Genomic DNA, 22,674 nt, shown 5'->3' on the forward strand with positions numbered 1-22,674 from the left:
AACAAAAAAATTTTTTTTGTTTAAATTACTATGAAATTGACCAAAGTGGGATTAATTCAAGAGCGATTTTCTCAGAAACCGTTAAAGATAACGATTTGAAACAAGAGTACCTTTTTAACGTAAAACAGTTCGGGAAAACGGAATTTGCTGTCCAATTTGTTAAAAAGTCAAAGATGAAAAAGTTACACACGCAAAGTACCAAGGGCCCCCCCGTACCCACCCCAATGGACCTTGTGGAAATAAATGGATTAGTCCATCAAATTGCTCATCAAAATTTAGCTGTGTATACCAAATTTCATTCATTTATCACAACGCGATTGAGAGATATTGCAAAAAAATGATTTCCATTCCTCCCTCTTCAATGGGTCCCTGTGCCCTTAGGAAGCATTTCCGGACCCGTGTTCATATGAACTTTTTTACTTAGTTTTGATCATAGAATCGGCCTGTTCAGAGTTGGCAGCTAATTATGAGACACCCTGTATAATAACAATAAATGATAGTAATTTTTTTTCAACCCCCGGCCAGGGGTGAAAAAAGATAAAATAAAGGGTTTTTTCAAGATAACTCAAAAGGGGTAAGAACTAGAAAAAAATATTTCATATAAAAGTTGTAGAGCGTAAAATTCTACGTAAAAATGGTCTTAGACTTTTTCTGGAACTATTAAAATTAACAGTTAGGGTGGCTAGAAGGTAAGGGCTGATTTCAGAAATTTTAGAAAATCATAACAAGCAGAGAAATGAATGAATTTTATATATTTCTTTTTCAATCTACTCTAAAAAATGTAAACTTTCTTTTCGGAGAAATAGATATATTTTTTTAATTTTTAATAAAAAAGTTATAACTTAAATTTTTAATCGTTAATTTTTATGATTTAACATTAAAACAATTTTTTTCTGTCATTCGATTGATTATTTAAAATAATGAAAAGTTGCTTTCGAAGTTTTGGTTTAAGACAAAGACAAAAAATCACGTTCGCTTTGTGTTAAAACTTTTTTATTAAAACATTTTTTAGAGTAGATTGAAAAAAAAAATTATAAAATTCATTCATGTTTCTGCTTGTTATGATTTTTTAAATTTCTGAAATCATCCCTTAACTTCTAGCCACAATAACTCTGTTAATTTTAATAGTACAAGAAAAAGTTAATGGACCACTCGATGGACCATTTTTATCTAGAATTTTATGCTCTACAACTTTTATAAGAAACTTGTTTTTCTAGCTGTTGCTCCTTTTGAGTTATCTGGAAAAAAAACCTTTATTTTATCTTTTTTCACCCCTGAACGGGGGTTGGAAAAAAATGACCGTTACTTATTGTTATTATATGCCTCAATCTAACTTATATCAAAAATTCAAGCAACCAAAATTGAGATTTAAAGGTCTATTTGGGATGGTTTAATATAAAAATTAGCGATATTTATTTGTGTACTACCTGTGATTAAAGTTTGATTTATCCAAACATAAGGCATATTGTAGGATATAAATATTTTTGTGTTGTTTAGTGCTGGTGCCACCCTGAGCTTTTTTTTAAAACAATAATGTTTACTGAAATCGTCAAGATTTTTGTTTTCAGTCCAACATTATAAATAGAATATTTTTATTCAAATTCGAGAAATATTTTGCGCGATAAAATTTATAGCTGTAGAAAAATTACACTGACAGATATTTTAAGTTCAAAATTTCTCAGAATTTCCTGTTGCTCGTTAGCCAAAGAAACAAAAATAATTTGTAGTCTCAAAATTTTCGTGATAGTTTATATAAAAAATGTTCATCAATAATGAAACTACCTTATAAGGAATCCCTAGTTTTATACAAATGCGAATGGTCGTATTTCTAGGTCAACTCTAGGCGTTTTTGTAGAAAGTTAATTGGTAAAGATTATCCAACGCAAGCTCGTAGGCTCCAAAATACCTACTCACGAGCTTTGTTTTACAAATTAACTACACTTTCGGCGCTACGCCGAGAAAATAGGTAACCGATAGGAAGGCAAAATACACGCAAAGGTAAAACGACACTGTGTGTTCGGTGTCAATATTTATTTTTCACACAAAGCTGCCTTTAAAGAAAGTGGTAGATAATTTTATTTGTTATTTGGATAAATTTTATTAGATATCGGGTCTACCACAGACCACGCTCTAACTAGACCATCATTTTCACAACAGAAGTGTACATATATCCTAAAAAAAATACAACAAATTATCTTCACCATTATTTTGCTGCTGTATTTCGAATGTATTTGCAAGTTGCGAATCTGTTCGGTTTATTGCGAGCCCCAGTTTTGGCATCCATTAAAATATTTGGAATAACTCATTTCATACGTGATTATTTCTGTACCATTTCCGGATACGCGAAGAATTTGAGCAAGTGAATGAGAAAACACTCGTCATTCACGAGGAAGCACACTTGGACTCGTTCCAAGACGACAAACGTGTTTTTAATTTATCTCTAAAAGAAAAATATGACGCGCTACAACTGCGGACGCATCCCAGTACGCAAATGATTGAGTGTTCCTTGCAACTTCCCTAGCAAAATATGTCGCATTAAATATAAATAAGCGAACTATGAAGTGTGTGGGATGAACACATAAAGCAACCAGGCCAACTTTAAAATTGCATAATTTTGTACAACTCGTAATATTTTTTTAGTTCCCACTAACAAGTTGCTCCTAAATAGGAAATTTGTTGAAAGAGAAACAAACAACTAATTAATACAAAAATTTATATCGCCGCAAAAGGAACAAGGAACCTGTATCTCAGTAACACAGACAATGTTATGTAATCATTTTATTTTTGCATATTATTTACATATTAAACATAGCTCAAATTAGCCGGGATCGAGATATTGCTAATTATTTGTTTAGTAATTTAGTAATAAAAATAAATGTCTGGACGATGTACGCAAATTAAAAAGAATCCGTCTCCATTGTAATCTAATTTTTGACTTTTCACCTCACTATCTGCTTTATTGCTATTTTTATACACTTTCCACAAGGAGCCGCAAAAATATTTATAGTTTTATATCGATCATTTACCAATATAACTACCTGTTTGTAGTTTTATGCACAATAAATGGTACAAATTATAAGGCTGTAAAAGATAATAAATAAACACCCACGAACCTTAGTAAGTTCTCTTGAAAAAGGGCCCAAAATTGTTATATCTATTTGTTTGAAAACTATTTGTGGCGTAATATGTTAGTTTTTTGTTTATTTCAGTGCTTACCACCTGCTAAAAAAATAAACTTTTGCGCTCAGGATTAGTCAACGATAAAAATTATTTTACCCTCAAAAAATCTAATAATAAGTAAAAGGAGAAATAAAAATGACATTTTTTCACCAGTTTAAACAATAAAAGGAGATGCAAATCGAATTTTTATTAAATAAAAACGAAAAAAAAAGTTCAAAATAATTTTTTTCTCAAATACAGAGCAAATTTGATTTTCAACTTTTTTGGCAGCGTGACACCCTGTTTACTCAAAATATAGTAATTTTAAGGCACATTGGACAAGAGAATGTTTTTATATAGTATATAAAATTAAATGGACAATTCAAAAATCAATCGAAAACTAAAACATTAATAATTTATACACGAAAACAACAATTATCAAAAAAATACTTTTAAGATTAAGCGAGTATCTATCACTAATCTCTAACAACAGTAATTGTATCAATTGAATTGTTTGTATGGGGTTATTATTAAGTATTTAACACGTGTTTTACTTACTCCAATTCGTACCGGCCAAGAAAAGTTTAGAACGAATTGCTATTTAATGCCTGCTTCTAATATTTTTGTATTAAATACGTATTTAGAGAAGTCCGGACAAGAAACTACAAAACCACATAATTTAAATCGTAAACTTCATCTAACTGGCCGGATAGGAATGCGGCATTTCGACAATTAAAAACAAAAACATTGGGTTAACCTTACCTTACAGAATCTTCTTGGGACTTCAGTCTAACCATCTAAGAACAATTACTGTATTACTGAATTAAACAGTGCGTAAACACAAATCACAACACATAAATTTGTTTCGGTGATGATCGTCTGAACAAACAAATCTGTTTATATTTCACAAGTAAAATAAGAGAGTAAGTTTTCAACTTCTCGCGCAAAGTCGACTTCTCCCTACACGATCGCAGTTCCACTGCCAGTGTTGTGTGTTGCGGGCTGCGACTAGACGTTTGCAACCGCTTCTTGGCTTTTGTTAGCGACTGGAGCCTTCGTACCGGCGATCTCTTTCTCTTGCCCAGTATCCCTTCAAGTCCAACATTCCAGGCTCGACAACGTGGACGTTAATGATGCTAGTGAGAGGTGTAACATTCCTAGTATTACCTGTGAAGCGCGTTTCTATTGGGCCCATTTTCATGTAACTTGGAAAATAGTTTGTTGTACTTCAATTATTCAAAAATGAAGAATACTAGATTAAGACTTTTTTGCGGAAATGTCAAAAAAGAATATCTACTTTCAACATGCTGTACTGAGTTTCTATCACAAAGGACACACTATATAGAAATTATAGAATATTTTTTAGTACCTATTGTTTGTTTAAAAGTTACAGCGCTCCCGGTGGGTGGAACAGAAACTATTTTTATTATTGAGCTGTACACTCTAGTTATTGAGTTTAAAAGTTTGAGCACTCCTTGGTGGCTTTCCTTTTGGCAAAAATAGTAACTATTAGCAACTAATATCAGTTCAGAGTAATTCTAAATTGCTATTAACTATTAATAGCTACTATATTTTCCAAATCAAAAGGCCCTCTGGTGGGTGGACAAGGAACTAGGTATTTACAGCATTGAGCTATTTGTATTGAAGATTTTAGAATGCTATTACGTTAAATTAACATTATCAATAGGGTAAATGTTGTGATTATAAATTATTAAATAATAATAATGGAACATTTACAAAATAAATTATTTTTTCACAAGAATTTTCATTGAATAAAATATTGTGACAGCATCATCTCATTTTTTTCTAGAAAATCCTGCTTGTTTCAACACTAAATCCTTCTGAATAGTGAGAAATATTTTAAAATTAAATAGATTAGTCAAAAACGCCCCAAAAAATAACTGTTACACGAAAATAAGGAGCGGAAGGTACATCTTCTCCACACATGGGTAAATTTAAATTCTCATATCACTTTTTGTGTCTTAATTTCAATGTTTGTCGTTTTTTACAAAAATTTTGGCTTTTGACAGTAGAGTTTATGCAATCTCTTAATAATTTTCCAAATTCAAATCAGGTTTTTCTTCTTTTCTGATTGGCTATTAACATATCCAAGGTACAAATTAAAAAGGTTGCTTCATTCTTGTTAGGAACAGATAATCTTTCCTCGTTTAACCAGTTTTAGTTTACCGACCATATTTCGCAGTTTAAACTAAGTTTATCAAATATAACCATACTTTTTATTGATTTTTCCTTCGATGAACGGTTATTTGTTATTTCCATTTATATCCATAGTTATTAGTCCACCGTAGTTCGAAAAATAATAAATTCCAAAAGTGAAATCTAATACGTAATAGATTTGTATTATTATACCGATGATGAGTTTAATGAAGTGATAGGTAATAGATAATGCAATTCATCGGAGACCGTATATTTTTGGACGCAATTTAATGAGATTCTCTCTTCCGTCTCGGTAAAATTTTGTGCACGGGCTTTTACTTTTTCTTTTCTTTGTCCATATTTAAATACTTTAGTAGTTCAGATGCATGGATTCCGCGGTTCGATGAACGAAAATGTACTATCAACTTTGCAAAACCGGTGATTAGGTAACTGACCCTCAATTACGTATTGTACAACACACCATTTGATAATTTAAGTTTAAAATTAACCCGTTTTTGTAAACTTCGTTTAACCTGTTTTTTCTACAACCCACCCTTAGGACGGATTATCATTAGTTTATAATTATCAATTACTATAATTTTACATTGTTTTTCTTTCTGGTGTTTTAAAGAACCGTTAAATTTTTATAATTATATATTTAGTTTTATTATACGAAATTGGCAAAATATTTCTGTTTAATACCCACTTTTTAAACATTAAAAAAATGCTTAAAAAGTAAAATAAATATTTATTTATAACGTTAATTGATGACGCTGTGCAAATTTACTGTTTCGCAATATCAGAAGCACAATATTTTTTTAACACAGGTCACATTTGTAACATTTAACAAAATAAACGCTAACTACGTTAAAAACAAATAGGAAGTGCATTTTTTCCACGAGAATAATTTTAATTAAGTAGATGATCTATTGTGAGCAGAATTTTTATTTTATTTTCAATGTTATTTTTTTTATAATTTTGGCTTTTGACACAAGAGAACACTATAAAATCATTTTAAAAATTTGTTAAGTTCAAATCAGTTTTTTCATTTTTCCTGGTTGGTAATGAACACGTCCAAGGTATAATTTAGAAAGGTTGCTTCATTCTCTTTACAGAGATAATTCATTGTAATATCCATGATGTATGATCATTTTGCTACCGAGATAATTTTTCTAATTTTTTTAATGAAAAATTAAATATTTGTATTTATATATAACTTTTGACTAAGTGAAATTTAATAACTTATAATGATCTGTTTCAAAGTTAACAACAAATAATACCTACCTTATTTTACATATACCATCATTAGAAAACACTTATTAAAATAAAATAGTACAAATCCAACCTGTTTATTAGGAACACAATAAAATTGAAAATTTTTTCATTTTAATTTGAAAAAGCCAGTTAGGTATGTAGCCATTTATTTTTTATTTTTAAGCTTTTTTATTCATATGGAGCTGCTAGGAGAGATTCTTTTATGTATACTCATTTATAACACATGAAAAAATAATTCTCGAATATTGGTAGTTTTGACGAAAAAAAAAATCAAGATATTTATGATATATTTTGAGATGAATAAAAAAATGTATAGAATAATATGCAGATGCATGATATACATAAAGCATGTTTAGTACAAGATCAAATTGTACTAGGAACTTATCAATTATGGAATCAATGTCTCAATTAAGTATAAGAAAAAGAATTAAATAATTTATATGTATATAGAAATGAGGTAAATAAACTAAACTACATTACTCCAAATTGTTACACGTACTACAGTAATTATGTACAGAATTGTGCATTTCACATAGTTTTATACACAGATGCTTAATATTTCCAGAGATAAAATTTCAACAGTAAATTTCAACAAGAATTTATCTAAATACAAAACATCTCTCAACTAATCCAATGAGGTATATATTTAATTTCATAAATAATACTAAAGTACGAAAAAATACAAAAATAATACAACTATTGCTGATAAATGCTTGTAAAAATAAATAAATGATGTATGTACACGTTAACCCTAACTGTTAAATTAAAAGTTTCTTAAATTCATCCTAAAATTATACTAATAAAATGATCCTTCGTACACTGTACAGAAAACAGGTATATTAGGCTAGCAATGCAACTAAAGCTATACCATAGATCTCGGAGACATGTCTTAGTTGAACAATTACCATATTAACATAAACTTTCTGACACAAACGACAAGAAATTACTTTCGAAACTTTTTTATTTGGCTACTTTTTTGCCAAAACTTAGTGTTTTCTATATCGAACATCAAAACTTTTTTCTCAGGCAGTAAAATAACCAAATAAAAAAAATTACCAATTCCTTGAACCCAGTAGCACGCTTAAAAAGTTTAGTTAAAACAATTAAATATTAAGCTACGAAAACTAGTTGGAATGTACACTCTTACTTAAAACTAAAAGAACGTGATGAAAGAAAAGTTAATTTTATACACACCGGACGCATAGCCGGAATAAGGTTATAAAAATTTAAAAATAATCTCGAGTAAAACAAGAAACGTTACATTGGCTCAGGAATATTTTCATACGTCACCCAAAATTAAAACGCTAGAGTAAACAACACAAAAATGTTATTTTTTTTAATTTTAGAAAATACCGAAATCATTTGTAGGCATCAAATTTATGTATATTTAGACAACTTCTAAGAATCCGTGGCTGTAAAATGAAAAAATAAAATACTTGCAAGACCTTCCACCTAATAGCACAAGGAATAAAAAATTAACATTTCATTTGATTTTCAATATGAGGTGATCAATATATCAAACAGTTTTGGCTCGAAATTTGCATAACGTCGATGGTTGTAAATTGACACAAAATTTTGTTCATTGATATATTGAAAAAGCACTAAATTGAAAAGGTCTGCAGAGAAATCAAAACGGGGACATGTTTCAAAAGAAAAAAAATTTATCAAAGGTGGTATGAATATACAGGGTGTCACAGAAATAAGTGCCAAAATTTTAACGAAGCAATTACATTGACCACCTTGTAGTTAGATTGACAAATACCAAATGTAATTGCAAAGTATAAATTAAAAAGAAATATTATTCCAATAAAATGCAAAAATTGGGAATTATATAAAAATTTGCATCCATACTCGATCTTATATTGAAACTTGCAATTGGACAATGGGAAGTGAAAAGTGAATTTATATCGGTAACAGAATTCACGAAAACGAATCAATGCCCCAAATCAATTCTCATCAGACAACTGCGAGTCCAGTCTTTGGCAAATCCCATCACACAGCAAAGTTTGTAGCAAATATTATTGCAATGCAATTCCCTTTTTTTCTTCATTTGAGTTTTTAAATAAACGCAATGGATAGCTTAACCTTGTTAGGTACATCACATTTAACATCAAAAACACACAAAAATGTTGCCTTCCAAGATCTCCTTCCCCTTTGAATTTAAAAAGGAAAACATATTTTCTTGTTAATAACGACAAATACGCGGAAAATCAGACAATTTAATGACACGAAAAACATACATAACGATTATCTAATTATTTTTCACTTATACCGCTCAGCGGGCAGGAAAAATTAAGGGAATTTGAAACTATAACCAGTCAGTCGGAGCGCTATAAAATAAAATTTTAAGATCAATCTAATAATCTCATTAGATTAAGGTTCTTACATTTTAGACATTAAAAAACCTATATGCCTAAAATTACACCCCTATTTTCAGGCGGACCGAACACAAGATTTTGCATTTTCCACAAAACCGTACATTGCACTCAAAATGGTATTGCACTCAAAGTATTTCACCACCTGGGCCTATACAGGGCGTTTCAGAAATAATGATGCTATTTCTACATGTACGCGACGTATTTATTTCTGAAGCAACCCGTATAAATACTCATCCAACTTATCGAAGTATGTATATTACAAAGTTGATTAATTCGGGCACCAACAGTATGACAAAAATAATTTCAAATTCGAATTCGTAGTTTAAAAAAAAAATCCATATTTTATCCCAATTTAATCAACCCGTAATGTTTTTGCGTACAGAGTGGACCAATTACAACAGTTTTAAAGGGTTTCTCTTAATAACCTTAAACATATGTCTCGTTTAAGATATACAGGGCCTACTTTTCAGGTAAGAATATTCAACTGTTTTATGAGCAATTAATTCGGCCCATTTACGCACCATGTTCATTTTTTTTTTTCACGCCTCTTGTGAAAATATGTTAGTTTATCTTGTTTTAAGAGCCCCCTGAAAAAATCAGCCAAAATGGTTTTTAAAGGTCCCTCAAGATTTTTAAAAATTTCCAAAATCACCAAAAATTGAATTTTTTTTTCATTCATTTTTCTCGTTATTTTATCATTTTCTAGGTTGAAAAAAATTTCGATTCTGAAAATTTCAAATCGATTTCTAAAGGGCACTCATAATTATTTTAACTTTAAAAGTAGTGTACCTAAAATGTTTTCGAGCGACCTCTAAAAATAAATATCAACGAACTAATAATTTTTTGTATTGAATTTGATGAACAAAAGAATAGAAATAAATCATGAGACACTTCAAAAATATCTCGAGACAAAATTTACTACCGCACTGAGTATCAAATATTTATAATTTTTTAATTTTTTAAAATTTAAGTGTTGTGATTTATTTCTATTCTTTTGTTCATCAAATTCAGTAAAAAAAAATTATTGGTTCGTTGATATTTATTTTTAGGTCGCCCGAAAATATTTTAGGTAAACTACTTTTAAAGTTAAAATAATGATGAAATGTAGAAATTTTCAGAATCGAGATTTTTTTCAACCTAGAAAATAATAAAATAACAAGAACAAAAAAATTAAATTTTTGACAATTTTGGAAATTTTTAAAAATCATGAGCGACCTCTAAAAAAATTTTTTTTTAGCTGATGATTTTTTGAGGAGGCTCTTAAAACATGATAAACCAACATATTTTCACAAGACACAAAAAAAAATATTCGTTTTTTTTTGGCCCACCCTAAATACGAAGCTATATTTAAAAAGTGTACGTTTGAATATAACAGAAAAACTGATTATATAAAAAATATGGTGTGTTCACTGGATTCTACACAGAAAATTGAAGATGAAGATCCCCTTTAGAAAAATCAAAAAGTTTCACAAAAGCTATTCGAAAGTTGAGAAAAACGGCAAAAAATGAAAAACATCCTGTACATACGTATCGAAATCGAACCCATGACGTTTAAATTTTGTATATCTCTTCTGGAATATGAGAAACCCTCCCAACGTGTGGAATTTGGTCCGCCCCGCACATTCAAATTCAAACAGCCTATTAACGTTTCGTGGAAACCATTTCTTGTGTTTCCCGCTAAATTTGCAGCCTAACGTCAGATATTTAAATTGTATACTTATTATTATATCTGGGCCAAAACCTTAGCTTTACCCCCGTTTATTGTATTGGAATTTTTGCACCCACTCGATTATGGATTGAAAGGATGATCATTTTGTGGCTTAACGAAACTAAAAGAACCGATTACCACCTCAACCGAACAAGTTTCTGTACAATGCTAAGATGCAATATTCGAGTCGAAAAGGAATATAAGGGTCCATCATGTTTGACAATTAGAACTAGTGGACGGGATGTCTATAGTGTGACTTTCATTACCGAAAATAAGCCTTAAACGTTTCATGGGAAGCTGCGGTACCTCCTCCTCGGCCTGCTTGAACCTCCTGTCCCTCTTCCTGTCTTTAGATTTGTGCCGTTTCTTTCTATGAGTGTAGGGCGTGTAGGGGTCGCTGTCCACGCCCTCCACTCTCAACACCTCGTATTCCGGCTCGAAGCAGTCCTCGCTCAAGCTAGTGCCCGATTCGATGACCTCGTCCAGAACGGGGCTGCGTTTCATCCTCAACGTAAGTTTTAAGCGTCCGCACTTTTCTGGTGTTTTTTCTACGTGGTGAACACACTCGGGTGGGCGATCTGCGCTTTCCGCAGGCCACCTGTCCATGGCGCTGTCAATGCTGTCCACGGTGGCAGTATCTTTTTCAGACTTTACTCTCGTATCTTCCTGGTTGTGGATTTCGTTTACTACACTATCATTTTTTACGTCACTGTCCTGCGTAGGTTTGTTTCTGCGCAATATTAAATCGTCCGGTACGTCGTCGTCGTTGAACTCGTAAATGTCATTTTTGTCGTCGTATTTCGGCTCTTCGCTTACAGCGGAGCCCAATCGGTTGGAGTTTCTGGTTTTTCTTTTGGAGATGTCCTCTGCTTTCGCCGGCTCGTTAATGTCCAACTTTTCGTCGTGGGGTATATGGTTGTAGTTTAATTTTTCACCATCGGTGCCGTTCTGATTGCAGTCGACTTGAGACGTTAGTTTTGCTGTTTCCGGAGTTAGTGTATCGGATGATATTACGTCGATACTCGGATCGCTGAGACGTTTGTGGTTACGTAATGTTATACCGGTCATAGTGACCTGCTCGCCCATATCTACAACAACATACATATGTTTGTTACAATGTCACACACAAAATCACAAAATTCAATTGTGTTACGTACAGAGGTGTCATTATAAGGGTGGACGTAGTTATTTTCAATCAAACTTTTTTTCTTAAGGAGGTATATCGAGTTTACTCAAATGCACAGATGTACTTGAAATTTATATAGTGTATTATCCAGTGCTCCCTCTGTGCGTCATATTTTTTTGAAATTTTTTTTGAATCTAGATTTTGAGATATTGTTGTTGAAAGTTGTTCATTTTAACATAGGTTTATATGGCGAAGATGGACGGTGCGGGTCTTTTTTTTTGCCCATAGCAATATTTAGGGTTACATAAAGTTTTCTTTACTTCATTAATATAATTAGTAATACCTGAGATAAAAGCATTTGTATGGAATAACAAAGGAGCATAAATATTTCTCAGCAAATTTTATATCTAAAAAATTAGTTATAGTTATAGCAAAACTTTAGTAACATTACTAAAATAGAGATTAAAAACACGAACAGTGAGTAATAATGTAATTTCTATCACAGAACCTTCAAAATTGCATCCAACATTTTCTATGACTTGGACGAGAGATGGGCACAAGTGTCATTTCGTTCGTTTAGAACTAAATTAACATAATTCTCGTTGATTTACCGGTTCACATGATTTAAGGATTTTAAATAAAGGATACAAATCTTCGCGAGGATAATACGATATATTTGCTATATATAATAATTATATTGTACATAGTTTACACACCATTTTTGAACGCGTACACAACTTTACCCGAATTTGACGCGCAATAACTCGGATGTCCGAGGTCTCTAGGTTCGCAGTGTGTACAACTGCTAGTCATATATTAGCGCTGTTGCCACATCTACATAGTCTTTATGCGTTCATTAAATATAATTTAAAACTACTTAAATATGATATTTTTATGTTGTTAATTAGTCAATATGTATGCTATGTGCATATGAGTAGATTTATTTACCATATAGATAATGTTTATCGCAAATAATTTCAATAGAATTTAATTTTTTCAAATTGGCAACGGGCTTTAGTCCCATAAGAAAAGCATATGACCCCGATATACCTCCTTAAGTTTGACTCGCTATTACAATAGAATACTTTATAAAAATGTATTTTAATTGCATGTTGCTAGAGCATTGGAGATAAATGATAAGATATCTGAAACATTAAATTATTTTTGTAATAAAAGTAAAAATTATTCTACGATTTGTTTTTGCAATTTGAAATAAACTATACATTTTCATTAATTTTGAACACCCTGTATATAAACTGACGTCCAGATCAATTTGTAACGAAAACTGACCTCAACGATGTTGTTTTTAAATTCTCCGAATCATATTTCTTATAACTGAATTGTTAGATAGGCAGTAAATTATTTTAAAATAAATTCTCAAATGTACCTGAGGATGTTCCTTTGCCACTCTCGTGGCTGTCGTTGAACTTCTTATTCTGCTGCGTGGCATCGCATGCGGGCTCTGTATCACTGAACGTACTGGGACAACTACTGGCGTTACTTTGAAGGTCGTCTAATAGATTAGACCTAGAGATACTGTGTGTGGCAGTCTGCATAAGCTCTTGGTTCGCTTGTCTAGCTTGTCTCCGCTGCATGCGAGTCTCCCTCGTGCTAATAGACAGGACATTAGTTTCCCCATTTATCACAGACTTTTTAGAATTACACTTTTTAACTTGTTTAATATTTACAGTGGAAATACGAAGACGGTCCTTTCTGCTAAAATCCCCTATATCGGAAAACTTGCAACCGTGCTCGATAAGCATCTTGGCATCGTACTTAGTAAGACCCTTTTGGCGCAATTCCTTCATACTTAGAGGCGTCACGATTTTACTTGTTGTTGTTACTTGTAACCGTTCGTAAAAACTAACTGAATTTTTACTACCCTGTAGTTTGTGTTTAGTTCTGTTTATGCGGTTGTCAGTTTCACGCAACTTATAGCCATTCTCCTCTTTCTGGTCTGTCTCTTTTGCGAACGCACCTGTATTGCGTCTCTCACAAGTTTCACACTCACAATAGCAATTTTTATCACCGAAAAAGTCTTCTCCATAAAAACATGTTACTTCTTCGCCTACTTCTATGTCTCTTAAGACTTTAACGCAAGCAGTATCTCTACCCGTTGCGACAAACTTACAGTTTGCTCTGCAGTCATGGTTTATGTAGGCCGCCGGGCCCAACCATAACTGTGCACAATTTTTCCGACAACTGTACATAACTGAAAAGTCATTTTTACCTGGATGAAGCAACTGTTTCTCTTCTTCTTCTGTTAATTCAGCTATGCAACCTACCAAACATTCTATTTTCTCGTTCTTGTACCACTTTCTGGTAGCTGATATTTTGGCACCTTTTTGGCCTTCTAGGGAATAGCGATAACAGGGTTCTATTACAAATCCCGATTCTGTGTCAAAAACTCTCAAGTATCGATAAATCTACAAAAGGTTTTAATAACATACAAATATTTAAATTAAATTAAAAACTCACGTGTTCTTCTAATCTTTTTTGTTGGTTTTTCGATTTAATTCTGGGCATCCAGTCACCTTTCAATATACGGGCACAAGCTTTTTCATAATTCTGATTTTGGATAAATTCTTCTATAATACTTTTTAGTTCAGCTATATTTGTCTTAGGTGGTCTAAACCTAACATTCATTTTATGAGTGCTGAACCCAAGGTGAGGGTCCAGAACCAAGGAAGTAGCTATATCATCATTATCTGATAGCTCCTTTGGGTTCATTCCAGCAGGTTGCATTTTTATGGTGTGGAAAGGTCTTATTGGTACATCCACCACCATTCTGATCACTAGCAATTTTCAAAACATAGTCACAGTTAACAAATAATACAATAAAAAGCTGAGACTGAACTATATTTGCAAAACGGAAAATTTTCAAAAATATAAACAAACTATAAATGAGGTTAAAACATATCGAGTATTTTCAAAAGGTTGAAGTTTTTCAAGGTCAATGTACAGGCTGACAACAAAGACGTTTTAAATTTTTATGTCAACACTCCCACATGCTTAATCACAAGTCATATTTTCGGTACGATTTTTTATACAAGGAGCTGGTGCACATCATGCTTCCACCTAAAAATATCCCGAACACATTAATTAGGCTCTTAAACATTAGTCAAAAACAATCCGATATCAACTATGGCGTACCATGTAGCCATTGAACTACTTGTCAAACTGTAAATTCATTAGTAAATTGACTTACGTTGACCTCCTTTTCAGAACATTTAAAAACTACAGAGTATTAAAAATAAATGATTACCAGTTCACTGATGTTTTTTGGCCAAATTTCCCACATTATACAAAAACTATTTACTCGAACATCATCTAAACGACGCTAGAATCAATCATGGCAGTCGCTTGTGTTGGCATTAAATAATTACGATTTTATAACTATAGAGCCATTGTACCACCAGAAATTTGACGCTATATGAATGTATTTATAATTTTTTTTAAACAATACGGCTTTCGGTTTACATCGTTGGTTTTACTTGAAAATTCCTTAGACTTTAAGACAGCTCGGATCACAACCTGCGGTTGACAGCAGCAATTCAGGTGCAAAGGGACATCTGTTGGTTATTAGGCAAATGCTTTTTTTTATCAGCAATTTTATGACTAATAAAATTTGCGAATTATGCTAAGTCGTAAGAAAACCATTCGGAAACCGTGTTAGGGTTTCATTGTAAATATATTTTCATATCTTATTTCGATTCTAAATATTTCTGACATAGGCGGCGTCGTGGGGGGAGCAAGAGGGACATTTACCCTTAAAGTACTTTCTACAAAGACGATTTAATTTTAATCATTTAATAGCTGAGCTATTTAGGACTTGGTGAATAACACCTGATTATTTTCAAGGGCAATGAAGGCCAATAAACAAAAAGCAAAAAAACTATTGGAAATGAAAATAAATACTAATATTACCTAGTTTCCGATAAGTGTCGTTGTTAATTATAAGTTCAGAGAAGTAAAAAATTTCTAGTTTTGAAATGACATAGTTTTCTACGTTCTGTGCTCCAGACAGTTTTGACACCAAAAAAATAGAAAAATTAAAAATCTTACTAACACAGTTTTTATTTATATTGTATTAACGTCACAATCGATAAAATTTTGAAAATATTTTCATTCCATTATAAAAAACACACATGAATAATAAATGTAAAACAAAATAAAAAGACGGGAAAATTAAATCATACAGTGGACTCAAGAAGTTTAAAAGATAATTCACAGAATGTCTTAAATTTATTTAATGTACCAGGTTGGCAAGCCTTTGTCAAGTTGTGGCTCAGATCGAACGGATCTTGTATGCAAATTGACGACATTGCCCGAAATTGCTCGGGTTCTTCTCCCTGGAGCTGAAGGATGTAAGATTTCATTTCTTCGGGAAGGGTTCCCTCAAAAAACTGCTTCTTGAGGATGGTACGTCCTAATAGAGGGCAAATTACCTGAAATTTTGATTAATTATTATTGCAGATTTTTTTAAATGTATTTCCCAACAATTCGGTATGTTTTCTTTTTATTATTCTTTATACATTTGTTTTTTAAAGAGCTGATTATTTAAATCGAAAAAATTACAACAAACTTGCACAGTAATGAAAATGTAGAATTAAATGTATTTTACACAGTAATTCTAGAAAATAAAATGTTTCGATATTTTTTTTGCCAAAATGAAAGTCAGCATCAAACAATGTGGTATTGTCCAACATAACTCCTAGATGTTTTAGTTCATTTACAAAGTCGGTGTAAAATTTAAAATTTGACTAATTTATATTTCAAATTTATTATTTTTCTCTCTTATAACACATACATAATAAAAAATAAATAAAAATACTAAAAAAGATTTCTTAAAATCATTTCAAAGTCCTTAATAAATAGTATTTATTATTTTTTTAAAGCACTGTGTTTAGTTTGTGAATCTCAGTGTCGATGACCTCTGATGTTCGCTTAGATTAGGTGATCTACATCTGATGTGATATGACAACAGCGCGCTAGGCGGACAAAAATTGAATTTTAAGTTGTGGCAACTATGAATCTATATTAGTTTTTTATAGAAAAAGATAGAGATCAATTTTCCATTTTAAAGCGGCAGCGCCCATAAAAAAAAAATTATTTGGGAATAGATTCCTACTCACCTCCTCCGAATATTTAAATTTAGCGTAATACCCAAAAAAATCCTTCAGTAAGTTGGTAATGCTATGTGGATATGGATCTACAAACGTTTTCATTTTCTCCAAAGGCATCGTGTACTTTATCGTCTCCCAGCCTGCAATTGAAATAAGATTCATTTCGAATTTAATTTTTTTTTTACGATCACTACAACTGCGACATACCGTCTATAACTAAGGACGGCTCCGGATTCAGCTCCCGCAATTTTTTCACCGACAGCAAGTAGTTGTTGACCTGAAGATAGAAAATCGCCGTAAGGGCCAACGCGTAAGTAGAAATATGCTCCGTGAAATTGTTGTGCTGGGACCATTTCTTCAACAGTAGTACGAACGGTTGAGTGATCGGCTGCAAGTCCAAACAGAACCTGAAATAAATAAATTCCAAATAGTTCACTCTCGATTACGCCGCATCCGAATTTACCTCAGGAATTTAGTATTTTCAACGCTTAGACCGTGTCGGAACGACAGATCACATTCGATGTCAGTCATTTTGTGGTACAACTTGACGATGGGCGTTCTAGCTGTCGGTATTTGCAAAAAGTCCTGGAATTCCTCTTTGTGCTTGCTTAGGATCCCTGCGGCTTTCCTCACTAGCTGCACCTGAGCCAGAGCGTCTTGGTTCTTATAACCTAAGTACATGCCGCCCGTGTCTATAAACACGTCCAAATCGCTGTACTGGAAGAAAACGGAAAGTTTAAAAATGAATGTTACAAATAAAATAATTTTATTGAATAAAAAAAATATATTAATATAATCGTTACCTGATCTCCTAGCCCGGATATCCTTGACCCGAAAGGATATGCCCGGCAACCCTCAAATACCACTCCCAAGGCAACTTCCAATCGAGTGCAACATTCTTTAGTTAGCTGATTGTACCTTAAGGCATCGTTTGCCTCGAAGGTAAGTTTATTAGCTGTGGATTCAATTACCTCTTTGGATCTGAACAGTTTGTTGACGGGTTCGGGTAACTTCAGTTCTGCAAGGTAATACCGACGATACAGCATTAAATAACTTCCAATTCTGATAAATAATTAGTATCGAAATGATATAATGCTCTCTAAGGCTTAATAAAGTTTATTTCTTAGACTGTACAGGCTTGCAAAGAATTTGTGATTATCTGGTTTTTATTGGTTTGCTGCAATTGTAACATATTTATCCTCTTTTACGATGGCAACTGGTGAAAATTCTATGCCCACTTTGACAATTTTGTCATGAAAAACTTTTTAATGAAATCTGTGAAATAAAATATTAAAATAGGTTGAAAAGGTTACGTATAATTAACTGCCATATAATAAAAAATTTCATTTTCTTCGTAGTCATACCTATTTAAACTTTTATTCGATACCAACATTCCTTTTTGAAATTTCTTAATATTCAACTTTAAGAATAATTTGAAATTTCTATGAAAAATAAGTAAACTGTCGAATATGAAAAAATATATATTATGCTAGGTTTGAGTCTCATGCTCTATTATCAAAATAGGACACCTTTAATTTTCATCAGATACCACTGCTCTTTATTTAAAATATTAAATATATAGATACAGGTTTAAGACAAAAATAATCGTTGGTATTCCCCCAGTTCCCGACTGGGATTCCCCGAACAATTCATAAACTGATAGAGCTACAGTTTCTGTATTTTTTACAAAACAAGAATTTCTTGAGAAAGATCAAAATACCCGTTTCCTTATTTAAGTTTTCTCTATTTTTATCACATAACAGTATGTTTTTACAAATCTTGGTGCAAAAACTGTATAGAAACCTAAAAGATCAGTGATTCTTAGTTACTCATGAATCTATTAGTTTTCTGAATTTACATTTTATATACTATCAAAATCTTTTTCCAACATTTAACATATATAGTGTTTCCGTTGGTCTTAATTATGGTGTCAATGACAAAAAATTTTTGAGTTAAAATTTGGTAGAAATAATCTAGCTAAAAAATAATATGAAATAGATTTTTATTTAGGGACAAAAAAATAAAATAAAATAAAATGTAAAAAAATTGTATTAGTAGTAGTATTGTTTGTCCGTATTTGATGAATTTCAACATTTTTTGATTAGATAAATTATTGCAAAATTAAAAATGATTGCCAGGAAATATGTAACATAAACATAAACTTTAGTTCTACTCTAATAAATCATTTTCCAATTTATTAAACAAGGAATTTTACTTAAGTATGTGAGACAAAAATTTAAAAAAAAATGGAACTTGGAAACAAGTTTAAATTCAGAACTTTGTTTCCCAGTAAATTTTCTTGATATTTTATGTAAATAACTTAGACAACAAATCTAGACCGTTAGAAAACTTTATAAAATAATAAATTAAGATTTATTATTCAAAATTTCCATAAATACAAGTTCCATGGATATTTTATGAAAATAAAGGTTTTACACTAACATGCTGCCGCAACCTTTTGGGAACAATTTTTTTTCATCATTTACCCGTATTTTAAAAAATAGGAAAAAAGGGGTAATTTATGGTTTTTTAGAAAATTGACGGCCAAATTAGAAATATTCACGAAATGATTAATGACTTTTACAGTTCAATATACCCAGATGAACCCCGTCAGTCGAACTTTTGAAAAAAATTAAACGGTTACGTTTTTTGAGCTTAAACACTTCATAATCGTGATTAATAAAATAAAAAAAAAATGTTTTTTGAGGTTTTCTCACATTTTTACCGCAAATAATGTTTAAATTTATGGAAAAAAAAATTTGAAAAATTTCTAAAATTTTTCGAGTTTTTTTCCTTCCGAACATTGAAGAAAACATAATCCAATTGTTTCCAGCACGATTCGACTTTTTTGTCCTATGCTTCTGATCCTCAACTTTTAATTAAATAAAAATTAAAGTTGATGACCCAAACCAGAATTCGACCCCGATTCATACCGTTGAGATAAATTTCTTATAAATTTTTGTGGTCTGGAATCACTGAAAAAACTGTTTTTTCCAAAACTGCCCTTTTTCTTTGAAAAATTTTTTTTTTTATCTATTTAAACGTTATTTGCAGTAAAAATGTAAGAAAACCTCAATAAAATTTCTTTTTTTCCATTTTAATCATGATTATGAAGTATTTAAGCTCAAAAAACGTTTAATTTTATTCAAGTTTTGTTTGAAAAAAAAACTAGATTCCTAGAGCTTCAAAATGCTTTTTTTTAATTTTCGATACGACCATTTGTCACCTAAATAGTCTGTCAAAAATTAGGTAAAAATTTTGGAAATTCTTTTAACCCTTAAATTTTTTGCACTAGTTTCTTTCAAAAACTCTCCCTTTAAAATATTTGAAGGAATTCTTAACAATATCCACATGTTATCAAAAGTTTAATTTGGTGATGACTAACTTTAAGTTAATTGTTATAATTATCATTTGTGTTATCAAATTTTAAATAACGTCTGTTAGATTAGACATTAATCAAATAATTTTTTCGAGTAAATTACCCAATTATTCTGGTAGATTAGAAGATACTAATAGAACTACTTTATCATAAATGGACTTTGAGAATATATTTGAAATACATAAAAACACGATTGTTTTTGGAAATCGTTACTAATAGCAGATAGCATTATATACTTATCATGGAAATAAATAGTAATGAAAAAAACCACTTGAATAAACATATAAACGACGGTCAAATAGTGTTAATTATAGATAACTCCGGTTCCGTTTTTCCCCTAAGCGTACATTTTTACTTACCTTTACTCCTTTTGCCTCTCTTCACCGAAAGGTGGCGAGTGAGAGAGAGATCGTCGCCATAAATCACGGTACAACATTTGGTGCATTCATACTCCGTTGTCTTATTCTTACGACTTTCCGCCATATTTGCATGTCTGAAAAATATGTTATAAGTGATCGATATGAATTATATTAACAACATTATACTTATTAGGTCCGTCATTGAAATGCGAATTCCATGCTACCTCATCTGGAATTTTTATATTACATATTTCGCAGTAGTAATTATATTTTTTTGGTTTAATGTTAGACGCCTTTACATGAGAAGCCAGTTTAATATGCTTTTTTATAATTTCTATTTCCTTAAGTAAGGTAATCTTGCATAAATCGCAACTGATCATGTTTCCTTTGCTCTTGAGATATTTTATGTGTTCCCTGAATCTGTTTGGTATTAAATCCAGTACATTATCGCTGGCAAAATTTTCCACGGACTTAATTATATTGTGTTTTACTTCTTTCGTATCTAAAAAAGCATGTTTCTTTTAGGAGTTATGTACTATACAGAACGTAATAATTACCTGAGGAGGGACTGGAATCTGAATCAGTCTTCTCAGTCCGAACTTTGGGTTTAACTGTCATCATTTCCTTTTTCACTTCCTTGTCTGTAGACTCCACTTGTACCATTGTAACACCATAAATTTGTACATGAAGTTCAATTAAATAGTAAATATTACTATTTTTCTTAAATAAATCCAAAACTTTCTTTTTGTGGGGATCTCTTTGTATGTGCAACAATACGTCTTCATACTTAACAGCCAAATTACACAAAACACATTTAAAAGCAGAAAAATTAGGTTTAAAATATACCTGGTGTGATTGGTAAGTTGCTTCCAGGTTTAACCAGAAATCGTGGTAGTTTCTTAAATTATTTACATTTTCAGAACTGCCAGCGTTTCGTAAATGGCGTTGCCCTATGGTATGATCCTCTATTGCAAATTTTGATATTTTAGTCTTAGCAACTAAATCACAAGAACATAGGAGGCAAACTGCTCGGAATGGACCAGTTTTCTGTATCGTATACTCCTTGATTCTGTCAATTTTCCACACTGTTTTCATTAGCCGTTCTGGATAAAGTTTAATTTCAATTGCATCATCATATTTTAATACAAAATTAAATCTGAAATTGTTTACATCATCTTCTTTACATTCATTTTTCTCTGTAAACTCAGAAACTTCATTGTGGTCACCTTCGCAAATTTCATTATCTATGCCACTGTCAGTATTTTCATTAGCAAACTCAAAATTACTTGTACCAGCAACGGGATTTGAATAAATGGAATCCTGAACTTCTGCAATATCTGTCATACTTTCACTTACTGTATCCAAAGTTCCAGTCAAAAATTTACTGTAGAGATACTCAACATGCTCATGATTTTGCAAACAAGCCCAGAAATTTTGTTTCGAGTCGATATTTATAACTTCATTACATTCACAGCAGATGTATTCATATTTCTTTTCACTATGAGAATGTCCTATTTCACTTAGAATATACTTTATATTCTTTTTTAAAGTTAGAAGTAGCGGCACAAATTCTTCACTTTCTGATCTGTTGTAACTTAGTAATGATAGCTTCCCAGCACTATTTAAAAACTTTGAAAATTCCAAAATCTTTGACTTCACGTCTACTGCAGATAGGCTGTTGTCAGTGAAGGTACAATTACTCCAATTCAAATAAAATTCATTTTCCATGGCTTTTAAGATGCCACTTTCTGATAAAACATTTATTTGTTCCATTTTTGATAACACTATTACGTATTTTATCAATAAACATTAGCTGTTTATAAATCGATAATCAAACAATACTTATTATTTTTCATGTCTTGACAAGGGAGGAGGGAGAAAATTGGAGCATAACAACCACTAATCACTGAATAATCGACATACATCCCTTAAATTTCCATACGCTGTCATCGCTTTTAATCTGTCATTTATAAAACAAAAATATCAACAGTTAAAGAAACACAAAAC

The 22,674-nt window shown here is 31.5% G+C and overlaps 3 protein-coding genes across 8 annotated transcripts in view; all 3 read right to left on the reverse strand.

The window, feature by feature from the left end:
- The window catches only part of LOC108912019 (interference hedgehog), a 41,816-nt gene extending 37,692 nt beyond the window's left edge, over positions 1-4,124 (reverse strand). For all 5 annotated transcript variants that reach the window (XM_018717152.2, XM_018717155.2, XM_018717153.2 and 2 more), the window contains exon 1: positions 3,922-4,124. The gene's annotated coding sequence lies outside the window, so the exon portion shown is untranslated. The remainder of the gene's footprint in view (positions 1-3,921) is intronic.
- A 6,174-nt stretch (positions 4,125-10,298) lies between these two features.
- On the reverse strand, positions 10,299-15,356 carry LOC108911996 (histone-lysine N-methyltransferase Suv4-20). 2 transcript variants are annotated; one of them, XM_018717092.1, is made up of 4 exons: positions 15,069-15,356; positions 14,282-14,598; positions 13,191-14,229; positions 10,299-11,765 (listed from the first exon to the last, which is right to left on the reverse strand). In XM_018717092.1, the coding sequence occupies exons 2-4, from the start codon at positions 14,588-14,590 to the stop codon at positions 10,888-10,890; spliced, it is 2,226 nt and encodes a 741-aa protein (XP_018572608.1). In that variant the 5' UTR covers positions 14,591-14,598; positions 15,069-15,356; the 3' UTR covers positions 10,299-10,887. The 2 variants fall into 2 exon arrangements, 1 of the variants encoding a protein (XP_018572608.1); XR_001964521.2 differs by lacking the exons at positions 10,299-11,765; positions 13,191-14,229; positions 14,282-14,598 and adding an exon at positions 14,655-14,881.
- Positions 15,357-15,916: 560 nt separating this feature from the next.
- Positions 15,917-22,674, reverse strand: LOC108912018. The gene is made up of 8 exons (XM_018717150.2): positions 21,225-22,674; positions 20,854-21,169; positions 20,668-20,801; positions 17,733-17,947; positions 17,393-17,646; positions 17,137-17,336; positions 16,939-17,069; positions 15,917-16,251 (listed from the first exon to the last, which is right to left on the reverse strand). The coding sequence occupies exons 1-8, from the start codon at positions 22,438-22,440 to the stop codon at positions 15,997-15,999; spliced, it is 2,721 nt and encodes a 906-aa protein (XP_018572666.1). The 5' UTR covers positions 22,441-22,674; the 3' UTR covers positions 15,917-15,996.

Source organism: Anoplophora glabripennis, unplaced genomic scaffold (genome assembly GCF_000390285.2).
Source record: "Anoplophora glabripennis isolate ALB-LARVAE unplaced genomic scaffold, Agla_2.0 scaffold88, whole genome shotgun sequence".
Taxonomy (NCBI): domain Eukaryota; kingdom Metazoa; phylum Arthropoda; class Insecta; order Coleoptera; family Cerambycidae; genus Anoplophora; species Anoplophora glabripennis.

Bases quoted from the DNA above. Each gene is read 5' to 3' on its own strand.
- LOC108912018 (XM_018717150.2), bottom strand. From the start codon at position 22,440: ATGGAACAAATAAATGTTTTATCAGAAAGTGGCATCTTAAAAGCCATG. The intron at 17,070-17,136 runs GTATGTCGCAGT...TTTCAATTGCAG, and splicing joins GCCGTCCTTAGTTATAGACG to GCTGGGAGACGATAAAGTAC. The intron at 16,252-16,938 runs GTGAGTAGGAAT...TCAAAATTTCAG, and splicing joins AATTTAAATATTCGGAGGAG to GTAATTTGCCCTCTATTAGG.
- LOC108911996 (XM_018717092.1), bottom strand. From the start codon at position 14,590: ATGGTGGTGGATGTACCAATAAGACCTTTCCACACCATAAAAATGCAA. The intron at 14,230-14,281 runs GTGAGTTTTTAA...AACCTTTTGTAG, and splicing joins AAAAAAGATTAGAAGAACAC to ATTTATCGATACTTGAGAGT. The intron at 11,766-13,190 runs GTACATTTGAGA...ATGTTGTTGTAG, and splicing joins TGGCAAAGGAACATCCTCAG to ATATGGGCGAGCAGGTCACT.